At 42.1% G+C, this 11857-nt stretch overlaps 1 protein-coding gene across 1 annotated transcript; it reads right to left on the bottom strand.

Annotated features, from left to right (window-relative positions):
• Positions 1 to 5975: 5975 nt before the first annotated feature.
• On the bottom strand, positions 5976 to 11221 carry TRNT1 (tRNA nucleotidyl transferase 1). The gene is made up of 6 exons (XM_026857711.1): positions 10991 to 11221; positions 10275 to 10413; positions 9898 to 10024; positions 9191 to 9384; positions 8765 to 9015; positions 5976 to 7574 (listed from the first exon to the last, which is right to left on the bottom strand). The coding sequence occupies exons 1-6, from the start codon at positions 11204 to 11206 to the stop codon at positions 7326 to 7328; spliced, it is 1176 nt and encodes a 391-aa protein (XP_026713512.1). The 5' UTR covers positions 11207 to 11221; the 3' UTR covers positions 5976 to 7325.
• Between the last annotated feature and the right edge of the window lie 636 nt (positions 11222 to 11857).

Raw genomic sequence — 11857 nt, 5'->3', positions numbered from 1 at the left:
TCAGAACTGATTTTTCTTTTTTGCTGATTGTTGGGGTGGATAGAAAAAAATGTTTTGAGTTTACATTGTGTTTTAAACTGGTTAGCTGCAAAAAGTAATATGTAAGCTGAAGGAGTTTCAGCTTCAAATAATGTGCAGGCTCAACTGGTAAAGGAGAGAGAAGGTAAGAAATAACATGGGGGAGAGTGCAGGTTGTCATTCCAGATGTGAAGTCCTTCATCTTGAGCTCTTTTCTCCCTCATCTGTTCACTTTATTTGCTTTAATCCACCTGAGTAGTTCTTAGCTTCACTCCCAAATTGTTTCCTTCTGCATTAACATCCCAAAGTCAGAAAGCACTGATGGTTTTTCCAGTATCCCCTTTATCTCCAGTTTCTCCTATGAAGAGAAGGTAGTAGGTAAGTGTATGAGGGTGTTGGGTGGTGGAAGTGTGGAGGAGATGCGTTGAGGAGAGCTGGTCAGAGGCTTTGGGTACAGGCTCAGCGGAAACACCATGAGGGAGGGAGAGAGGAGGCAGGGGTGAGCGGTGGAGCAGCAGTGTTGGGCTGAGGTGGGAAGAGCGTTAAGCTGCATAAACCCCTGCTGAAACAGGCTTAGAGGAAGCCTTAAGTTGCTTTAATTTTAACTAGGAAAGCAGAAGAGAAGTCTAGATGTATAGGCTACAGCCACAGAGCTCACAGTTCTCACAGAGCTGTCCTGTTGGGGTTCAACCAGCAGCACCAGGAGTGCATTCCCATTATCTGGTTTATTCATCAGTTTTACTAAGAGAATATTCTGTAAACTGTATTAACAAAGAATCATCAAGATACAGTTTTGGCTTAACTCACGGTGCCAAAATCTAATTTGTTAGAAGGCTTAAATTCAGTGCATGAAATGGGCTTAATCCTGCTTTGGGGCTCAGAGCACCACACACAACTTGGTGTTTCCTATGTGACTTTTCAAAATGTCCTCCTTGCTGGGCCAGAGCTAAGACCATGTTGTCTGTTTTATCTTTCAGGGGGGTGGTTGAGAAACAGTGTTTGATCCAGAGCTCTTAGGAGAGGGGTGATGGTGACACACATCTGGCCCCAGCGTGGCAGTTAGAGCAGTGTGGGAGCCTGCCTGCCTGCTCTCAAGCAGTTCTGAGTTGACTTGCTAAATAAGATAATTTTTGAGTAAACTCCCTGCTTTTCTTGGTTTTTTCAGCATTTTCAAATCAGGCATACTTGAGGTGGCTTCGGCAGTGCTTTGGCCTTTGTGCCAGAGGGAAATTTGCAGGTACCAGCTGTATTTGCAGATGCTGTTTTCCACACGGACTGCACTGCTGATGCAAGATTTTTTTTCCCTAGTGCAGAATTTTTTGCTCTCACTGAAGCTCTGCAGCAGGTCATGGGCTTTCCCTTTCCAGACCTTTGTGTCTTCTGAGAGCTTAGGACCCCTGTGTGATGATGCCACTCTGCTAGAAGAGCCCTGCAGTTCTAAAAAGCATTATATAAAATCACAAGGACTTTGTGACAACAGCACTGAGTTTACGATGGGTGTCACCCCATTGCTGCTCCACAAACCCACAGCCACGTGGCTGAGGGGAAGCCGTGGGGAAGGACAGCTTCCCAGCCTCCTGTTTCTTTCTGTACAGCTTTGGCTGGAGGTATGATGCCTAAGCGAGGCTCTAGGAGGGGTAGTTTGGGTGATATACAGGTAGTGGAGCATGCTGAATTGAATTTCAGACTCTTAAATATCTATTGTCTTAACATGTTATAAAGAAATTATCTAAAATGTCAAAGCTTTAAATCCTTGTCCTTTTGCACAGCCAGATAACAAAGGACACTGTTAGTCTCCCCACCACTAATGCTCTGCCAAGGTAACATAATCTTTACTGTCCTGCTGGAGCTGGAAGTAGATTTTTAGGGGAGGAAAAGGAATTATGATACTTCAGGCAGTCACGCTCCACAGTGTTCTGTAGAATTTATTGATTTATTGAGGCTTGTGAGAAAGGTCACCCACCTGAATGGAAGCCCTGGTAGAGCACTGGGTACCTGAAGACATTGTCCCCCACTGTGGTGAATCCACAGGGAAATTATAAAGGCTTAGAAGAAATGAAGCATGTTATATGGCTTCCTTAATCTGGAGGAGGTAAACAGAACTTTTAGAGTACTTAGAGGACAAACTTCACCTGTGTGATGGTTTTAAGCCCTGCTGGGACTGGGGACCAAGTTGCCGTTGCCCCTCCCCCATCCTCAGCCGGTTGGGCTGGCAGTGAGGCACAAACCCTGGGTTAAAATAAGAAGAAATTTAATACAACAGTGTAATAAGCAATCTGAACAACAACAGTAGCACTGATAACAAAAAAAAAAGCAGTAACAGTAAACAATACAAAAGATATACAGAGAAATACCGCAGTGATTACAGACAGCTTGCTCGCATGCTCCCTGTGACCAAAGCCACAAAGGAAAAGGTTCCTGAGCCCAACCTGACCTTAGCATGGTATGAACAACCCACCTGGAGATCCATTCCCCTCTCTGCTGGGAAAACTTAATCCTATCCAAGCTGAATCAGGACAACCTGGATCTGAGTATTGTGGCCCCTGTCTCCATATGGAAAGAGTTTGATGCTCCATGTATGTCATCCTGCCCCCAACACCCTGGTTCCTCATGTAGAGGAACAGCAGGGGGTTATTGCCATCGACTACTTGAGCCTTAATCCCTCAAGAGTACCCTTGAAGTTAATGAGCCATTTATGGCTGTACCATATGGGGAAGTAAAATAAGGATAATCCTGCTTTTATGTTCAGCCAGATGAATTCCCCTGTACAACTGGTATTTAGATACAGGCAGAGACAAGGCCTGGAGTGTGGTGGGGTGAGGCATAAACTTCAGACTGGCATGATTCATAAATGTTTTGGAAGTAAAGAATAATTCCTGTGTGTGCTGATGCTGTTTCTGGATGTGACCCTGCGGTGCTATGTCACTAATGCACTTTGGAACCACGGTGCAGTGCCTGGCCAGCCCCCATCATGTCTGTGCTGGGTGACAGGGACAGGGCTAGGAGCCATCTGGGCATCCCAGGGCAGCAGAGCCCTTCCCATGGGAGTAGGGAAACTGAGGCAAAGGAAAACAGAACAATTTTGTGGCTTGCAGCCATCTGCTGGGGAGCCCAAGGATGGCGTAATCTTTTCTTGACTTTTTCTAGGTGCTGGTTATTAAAGTGTCCGTAGCAACCTGGTTGGGTGAAGCACAGGTATTAGTGAACATCTATATCCTCTTTATACGAAAGTGCTAATGTTTCAGAGCCAGTCTCAGCCAGCTAGGGTGCAGCAGGGCTAGGGGTTTTTATAATTTGTTTTTATTTTTAAAACTGATCTTTGCTGTGTAAACCCCAGCACAAGCCCCTTTGCTTCCTGCCACAAGCACCTGTGTTTGCCTTAATGTTGGTGTTTTGTTTTGTTTGGTTTTTTTTTTTCTTCCCCCCCACATCCAGCTGAGCCTTCCAGCCTGCGCAGTGCTGAACCCCTGCACTTTGGGGGTGCCGCTGCTCAGGGCGCCCCTGTCCCATGGGCACTGCGGCTCACTTGGGGCCACAGCGCATACAGGGAATGCAGCCTCCCACTGCAGGGGGGGTGATGGAAATGAGCTATAGTTACAGATTAGATATAGATGGATGTAATATCTCTCTCTCTCTCTCTCTCCAGACATGCACACGCGCGCGCACACACACACACACGCATATGAACTATCTGTGGCTCTTAAACTTTATATATTTATACAAAAAGAACATGTTTTTCTGTACATATACATGGCTTTGTATGTGTATATAGGTGTGCACACAGAGGATACATTGGGTATCTACAGACACATTATCTACCTCTCTTAACTTTCTATGGCTCCTAAACTATATAAATAAAGTATATATTGTAGCAAATAATATATGTATACATACTATTAATAGATACTATTCTGTTGTATGATATTAATATATTAATATACATATAAATTCATATATTACATATGTATTATATGGCCCCTATAATTTTATCCGTTTATATAGAATACGTTTGTATATATAAAAAAGTTATAATTACAATTATAGAGTTGTTATATACTATGTTCTATCTTTATATATTTATTATTTATCATAGATTATGGTTTTATTTATATAAAGTTTAGGAGGCATAGATAGCTACATCTTGTATGTGTGTGTGACTGCTAGGTAGGTATTTTGTATGTCTGTGTGTGTATAAACAGACCAAGCTGCCCTGGTGGTCGAGGGCCAGGAGGGCGGTGCAGCAGCGCTGGGGCACTGTCCTGTCCCCACGGCACAGCCCGTGACCTCCCACGGGGCCTTACTCCATGCAGCATGGAGCTCGGGCAGGTCAGGGCGTTACCGTCCCCTCCTGCAAAGGCTGGGTGGTCAGGGCTCTGCAGGGGAAATCAGTCGTGGCCTTTCCCCTGAAAACGCAGCCAAGCCAGGCCAGCCTCTCCATCATTTTTACAGATCATTACATCTTGAGAGAATGGTCAAAACCTTCATTAATTCTCTGAAGCCATCTGTGAGGCAAAGCAGTTTGTTATTTACCATTTTGCCCTTCACAGGCAGTTCCCTCCTGGGGCTGAGGCAGGCACGGTGGAGCAGGAGTGGGGGGGATGGTACCTAGGACACCCCCCCCAAAAAACACAGGGGGGCTCTGGTGCTTTGCTCTGCTGAGGGGCTGCAGCCCTGTCCCACTGTGCTGGGCTCCCAGCCCAGTGGAACTGGCTTCACCCACAGGAAGATGAGTTTGTTTCATTACTCTTTGCAAATTTTTGGGTTAAGTCCCCCCAAGGAGAAGCAGGTGAAGGGGAGGCATTATTCTTCAACGCTTTTTCCAACAAACCCAAAGAGTGATGGACTTAACATCATTGCTGGCAGCTGGTTTTGGAAAGCAAAGCCATACAGGTTTTTCTGATGTGTAACTTTAATTAAAACACATTGAGATTATAGTTTAATTAGTCATGTAATCCATTGGAGAAGAGTTACTTTACTCAACCATGTATCAAACTGCTTCATCTTGTATCTCCCACTTCGATATTTAAATAGTTTATACTCTATAAAAAATGTTTATTCAAACACATCGTTTCTCCAGAACTCAAGCTGGTCCTGCCTGTTTAAAATATGCTATTATTTTGTTTTAACACAGTTTCATTTTACTAGGGTTTAATTTCTTTGGATTACAGTAAAACAGACGCTCCACAGACCAACTGGAAACCTCAAGCATACCATGATTTTTAAATGAGCTATTTGAGCAAATGTGCTAACGATGCTGAATTCAGAGCAGGACTGTTTAATTAAGATGCTTTCAGAACAATCTGTCTGTGCTGTTTTTCACAAGCACTGGAGACCGTAAAGGTTTCAAGCTCATGTCCTTAAATATCCTCCCTCTAAGTGGAGTTGGACCCTGACAGCAGTTTTGGTTAACCATAAAGTGTGATTACTAATATTTTACCACCTCTAGAGCTGTTGCCTTAAAAGATCCAGTTTTGTGAAGTGCTCTTTACAGGAGTCTACTATAGTACCAAATTTTATTACTTGTTTCCCTCCCAAGATTTCAGTAGTTCAATAAATTGCACAAGGAGGCTTTGATTTAATTACATAATTAAATCAAACACCATCTTGTTCTTATGAGAGTTGCCTTATTAACAGAGAAAAACAGCACTTCTTGTCTTCCCTTGCTGTCTTCCTGAAGTTCCCCAGTACCTTCAGACTGATTTATTTAAAGTAACTGACTTTCTAGGGAAAAAAAAAACAAAAACAAAAAACAAATACCAAAAGCAGGTAGAAAGTTAACTACATGAAAGCATAAACGTTGTGCTGGCCTTACTGCCATCTAGTGTCACACAATGATATCTGAGGAAAAATAAATCCAAACTACAACCATCATTTTGTAGGAAAACTTCAACCTGCACTAAAATTTATATACAGAAGAGCTCCTCTGGGGTAGAATCATTCCTTTGCTGTTTTTTCTCCTTTCTTTTTTAAAGCACACACAAAACAATCCAGGGATGTTAATACACGTTCATTAAGACCAGCCAGGAACAGCACTGCTTGAAAAACCATCCTCCACAGCGTTGATGGCTGCTGTTCAACCAGGGCAGAAGGAGCTGTGCAAACAACTCTCTCCTTACCTAGTTTCCCTTTTCTCACCCATCAGCTTTAACTAAGTCAAAGCTCTTGCCTTCTCCTGTTTCTCAAAATGTTATTGATATATATATATGAATTTTCAAGGGGTGAATTTTCTTTTGAAGCATGTTCAGAGTGCATTATTAATATGGCTCTGTTCAGACAGAATGGATAATTAACAGAAGGGACCCAGGGCAGATCCTGGTGCATTAGCAGTAGTAGGGATGCCAAGACTTCTTCCCAAAATAATCCTAGGGTGTTATACAGAACTGCAGGTCAGAGAGGAGGCAACAGCCTTCAGGTCTCAGTGCTGCGAGTTACAGGAGAAGGTGGAGAAGGGCTGAAGGCACCAGCGCTTTCTCCTGAGTGTTTGTACTCTGAAGGCACCAGCACTACCAGCCTCAATGCACAGGGTCACTCACCTGAGTTCTGCTCACACCTCACCGGGCAAGAAAAAGGAGAGGAAGGAGACAGCAACTAGTAGCCACGGTGGGGGAAATGGCAGACACCCCAGACTCCTGCTAACGTGAGCAGCATGTGTCACACAAAATTACAAACACTGTCAAACCCTTCAGCAGCCCTCTAAGGATTGAGCTGCTTGGTGATAAGTTACTGAAAAACTACTGAAGAGACAAGAACTTCATGATACTGACTCAGCTAAATCATCCTTTTCATCTAAAATTGTTTATGGAAAAAAAAAATCTTGTAAGAAACCAGACTTTTTTACATGGTAAGACTGGGAACTGCTGGAGTGAGTATTTCAATCTGGTATCTATAACTACAAAAAGATTGAGAGCTCATTATTTCTAGCCCCTTTGTCACTCTTCTAGGCACAAAAACCCCCTGTGATTTTATCTAGAGGACAGAAACACTTTTTTTTCTTTTTTTTTTCTTAGATACAGCAAAGTCAGAGTGAGAAAAGTCTTGGTGTCACCTCTAATGCCCCAGAGTCAAGACAAAGTAATCATACTTATCTTCAAAATACAAGAAAAAAGAAGTAGAGACTGGAATCTGGCAATTAACATTTTACATGACTACAAAATTAAACTTCTTGCAGAAATTACAAATTAATAACAGGAGAAAGGTGCTGTCCAAAGAATACGACAGATGCTGTATTGGCTACACCACCACTGACAGAGTATTTACTGGTATCTCAGTTACACTTAGAAGACGGCACAGTTCTCTATTATTCCATCTTACAACTTCTTCAGGCAACTTAACAGTTCTTCTTTATCCATGTGGTATCCACTCTTCTTCCATTCATCCCGTAACTGCTGTAACGTCGTTCCAATTTCTTTTCCAGAAGACACCCCCATTTTCCTTAAATCATGGCCACTGACAGGAAAAGAAGGAACAGTCCATTGCTGCATTTCTCTTAAAAGATGTTCTTCTCCTTGGTATTTTAGAAGTTCACAAATCTTGGAATTTGTATTAGCTTCCCTAGACTGGGGAAAAAAAAAAAAAAGAGGAATCACTATCAAACAATAGAAAACAGCTCAAACTGTGATCAGCATTGTGTTACTCCCATGACATGTCAACCTCTGAGCAAGTTAAAACTCAGTCTTAATGTGGAGGCTCTGGGAGATCCTTGGAGACTTCTTGAATTCCAGGTAATAGCTGTAACTGTTATCTTCAGCTGGAGAGGAACTACTACCTTTCCTGCAGGGGGGACAGGCCTCAATGCAGAGGCTGCCATCTCTCACCTTCAGCCTCAGGTACTGCAAGAAAAGTGCAGAACTTCACCTGGCAATTACTTGAACTTTGCTGCAGAAGAACGTTGCAGGTGGCCCACGCCACAGTGCTCCTCATTGCTCCAGGAATTGCACCGGCTCTCAAGGCGCAGTTCCAAGAGTTGACTTTCACATAAAAAAGCTGGAGCCTCTTCAGGTCCAGATCCTGTCTCATGTTTTCACCCAGATCAGCTGGGACAAGACAGGACAGGACATTTCTGTTTCAGGTGACTGAATATGACATTTTCCAGCCTGACGGAAGATAGGCTTTTAAATCCAGTCAAAAACTGCTACAGAACACAAGGTGCTCAAAGATGCTAAAAATGTTTTTAAAATGTCTTAAATATTAATTTAAAGCCTCAGTATTTTGGATGAGAAATAAAAAAGCTTTTGGACCCAAGTAGAAGTGTCAGCTATTTATCCTCCTTCAAAATACTAGAGGAAAGTAATCTTTTTATACCAAAGATTTTGATTTATGTTGCAGAGACATGCCAGGACATTTGCAATAGCCCTTACTAATTTCTGGTCCCCTCTCCAGAGAAAAAAGTAAAGGGGAAGACCAAACCAACCAAGCAACCCACTCCACTTAGGTTAACTGGAACTGGTATCTGTAACACAGAAGGATATTCTTCCAGTTACTGGGATGACATTACACTGGGAGCAATCCAAATTTGGCTAATATTTTTTGTCAGTGTATCCCATCTTTCTGATGAAAACATCAGTCTTCAAAACCTTGGCAAAAATTTGCCTAAGACAAGAAACCAGCCTGCTGATGAAATGGATCCTATTTGACCCTTTAGGGCCCTTTCTTTCCACTAGGCACCATCATCTCTGCTACTCTGTAAAACTGGAAACTCAGAGTTTACTGTGAAGAACAAAATAAAAGCAACATAAAATACACATACATCCATTATGAAGTCCTGATACGGTCGAAGTGGTTCTGGACCCATAGCTTTGGTTAACTCTTGCCGGTGTTTCACTAAGAAAAGGCCAAGGTTTTTTTCTTCTTTAGAGATTTTCAGCCTCAGATCAAGGTTTGTGACATCATCCTTCACCTTGAACAACGACGACAGAACTGTCATTGGTTTGGGACACAGATTCTGAATGCTTTTAGTGACCCTGTCAAGTTCCTCTAAATTTCCATCAAGTGGTAGTCCTAAAGGGATATACACAAAAAAAGTGCAAGACAATTAAGAAATGTGAGTGTTAACATAGGAAAAAAAAGCCCAACTGATTTCTTTTTGGGTAAAATGTTTTATCTCATATTGCCGTGCTGCAGTTCTGTTTGTATATGATATAAGAGTAGGAAATAAATCTTAATTTCACTTTACCTATGTATTGGGCAATATCCAGCTCATACATAAGTCGAATCAAATGATTTACGTGGTTTCCAAGAAGAATTTTTTTCAGTTCCACCCAAATTCTTTCTCCTGATATTCCAGCCAAACCTTTGGCATTTTCTTTAATTGTTTGCAGCGTACTAGGTTCATGATCACCAGGTTTTTCTGCGATTCTTCCATAAAACCTGCCCAAAACACACTTCTGTATGTTAGAATGAGAACAATTATCCCATTTAGAATCACAGAATCATTTATGTTGGAAATGACTTTTAAGATCTTTGAGTCCAACTGTAAACACAACACTGCCAAGTCCACCACTAAACCATCTCCCTAGGTGTCACATTTACATGTCTTTTAAATCCTTCCAGGGATGGTGAATCAAATGCTTTTCTGGGCAGCCTGTTCTGGTGCTTGACAACCCTTTCGGTTAAGAAATTTTTCCTAATGCCCCATCTAAAAGTCCCCTGGCATAACTTGAGGCCATTTCCTCTTGTCCTGTCGCTTGTTACTTGGGAGAATTTCACTGCTATTTACAGAATAAATGTCATGACAGTGTTAAATATTCTAATTTAAAATACTAGAGAAAACAACAATATAACAGTTACAATTCTTTTTACATCACTGATCTTTTTCACATTTCTGAAACGTTCTACAATGTTTAATTAATTCCTTTATCTAGGAAAGGCAAAACCTAGTACCTCAAGTATCTCAGGATTCTTAAATAATCTTCTTGTATTCTCTCACTTGCCTTTCCAACAAATCTAATTTTCTTGTTTTTCAAGTCTTCATATCCATTAAAAAAATCATACAGCATCCCATCCAAACCTAGAATAAGAAGAAAAAAAATTAAAGAATATGAATTTACAAACATACTTGGCACAACTAAACACTCTCACTTGAAAATACAGAAGACAAGTTGTGTGATTTCACCTATTTTATCTGATCATCTCACACATTTGTACAGACCTTTCAGCTGACAGCAGTACAAACCAGAATTGAAACAGACATGGAAAATTCACTGGCTTAATTTGAAAAGTAGCATTTCATCTAAATACTTGCTTTTAAAAGTATTTACCTAAGAACATGGAATTGACAGTCAGATCCCTTCTTTCAGCATCTTTTTCCCAGTCAGTGGTGAATTCAACCTCTGCATGTCGTCCATCAGTGACAACATCTATTCTAAGAGTAGTAATTTCAAAATTCTGTTCATGGAGCTGAAAATCCCACAGACATTGTTATTTCAACACAATCATGAATATAAATGTAAAAGCTGTACATTATTTCAGCCTCATGTTTGTATACAGTTAGTGTTCAAGCTGGATACATGCAAACCGATGTGTACCATGTTCTCATACAGAGCAGATGACAATCAAGAAATACAAATATCTGAAAATAATCCTTCCATTATTCATTTTCTAGATAGCCTGCAGAAATCTTCCTGCAGAAGACAGATTACAAAGCAGAGGAACAAGCAAGGTAGAGGAAGCAAGACTTGAAAATCAGGAGCAGGAGACACCAGGATCAACTTCCCCACATTATCTGAACATGTGAGTGGCCTACATTATCTTTTCTAGCGATAACACAGCAGCACTAAACATGCACTAAAATACAGTAATTGATTTTTACAAACAAAAAGTAATTAAAAAATCACTTCAAACTTTAAAGCAGGTCTCACTTAATCTCCTAGTGTGATACTTTAACAAAGACGGAGCATGCTACCAGTTTTCCATTGGATATGCTGCACGTTTACAGATACAGTTAGAAAAGATCCAAGTCAAATCATAAACCAACCCTGGCTGTAATGGTTCCGTGTTTTTCTCCTTTGTTATTGATCAGACGAACACCTGCAGATGTGAACATTTCCTTCATCTCTGCTGGTGTAGCTGTAGTGGCAAAATCTATATCTTGTGGTGTCATTCCACTTAGTAAATCCCTCACAGCACCTCCTGCTATTCTCAGCTCATAATTCTTCTTCTCAAACAATTCTGGGAAGGAAAGGAAAACCATTAAACACTCTCTCAATAAAAACCACAGCACACTGTCATCCGTAACCCACCTTGGCGCAAATTAAAGATCATAGATGTAGAAACACATACTCAAATACGCAGTACGCAGCAAGTATGCATGTACTCCACAGCTTCATGTAAAATGCACGAATCAGGTACACAGCTGAGCACCCACATGTCTTTTTCCAGTCATTTCTGATAACGTAAAAATTATCGGGTTGCTAATTGCTACTAGGGGACTTGGGGCCGTGGAACATTTTTAGCAGTCAGTAGCTGACAAGGGGAAATTGCTTCATTTACTTATGCCAGAGCAGAATGAACCACGAATCTGAATTTCTTCAGGAAAAACACCTCACATCGGTTGATGAAACCCGAGCTCTGCCACATGCCCCCAGTCATTTTAAAGTTCCATCGGCTCGAGCTGAAGAGCAGCACGCACGTCCCGGCCCACAACCGCTACCCCCGGGCCACCAAAGCCCCGTCCCCTTCCCTGTGAGGGGATCCGGAGCTGCGCCGGCGGCAGCGGCAGGCCGCGAGGTGCGGGGCCTGCATTCCCGCCCGGGCTCTCCGGGCCGGCGTCTGGTTCCTCCTCAGCGCCCAGCGAGCGGGGACACTTTGGGGGCTGCTGCTTAGCCCCGTGGATGCCCAGATT

The sequence above is a fragment of the Athene cunicularia genome (assembly GCF_003259725.1).
Source record: "Athene cunicularia isolate RWA chromosome 12 unlocalized genomic scaffold, athCun1 chr12_part1, whole genome shotgun sequence".
In the NCBI taxonomy this organism is placed as follows: Eukaryota; Metazoa; Chordata; class Aves; order Strigiformes; family Strigidae; genus Athene; species Athene cunicularia.
This window is presented reverse-complemented; position numbering and strand designations above follow the sequence as displayed.

Bases quoted from the DNA above. Each gene is read 5' to 3' on its own strand.
- TRNT1 (XM_026857711.1), bottom strand. From the start codon at position 11,206: ATGGTTTTCCTTTCCTTCCCAGAATTGTTTGAGAAGAAGAATTATGAG. The intron at 9,385-9,897 runs GTACTAGGTTTT...TGTTTTGGGCAG, and splicing joins AGAATCCTGAGATACTTGAG to GTTTTATGGAAGAATCGCAG. The intron at 7,575-8,764 runs GTATGTGTATTT...TTTTTTCCCCAG, and splicing joins ATCAGGACTTCATAATGGAT to TCTAGGGAAGCTAATACAAA.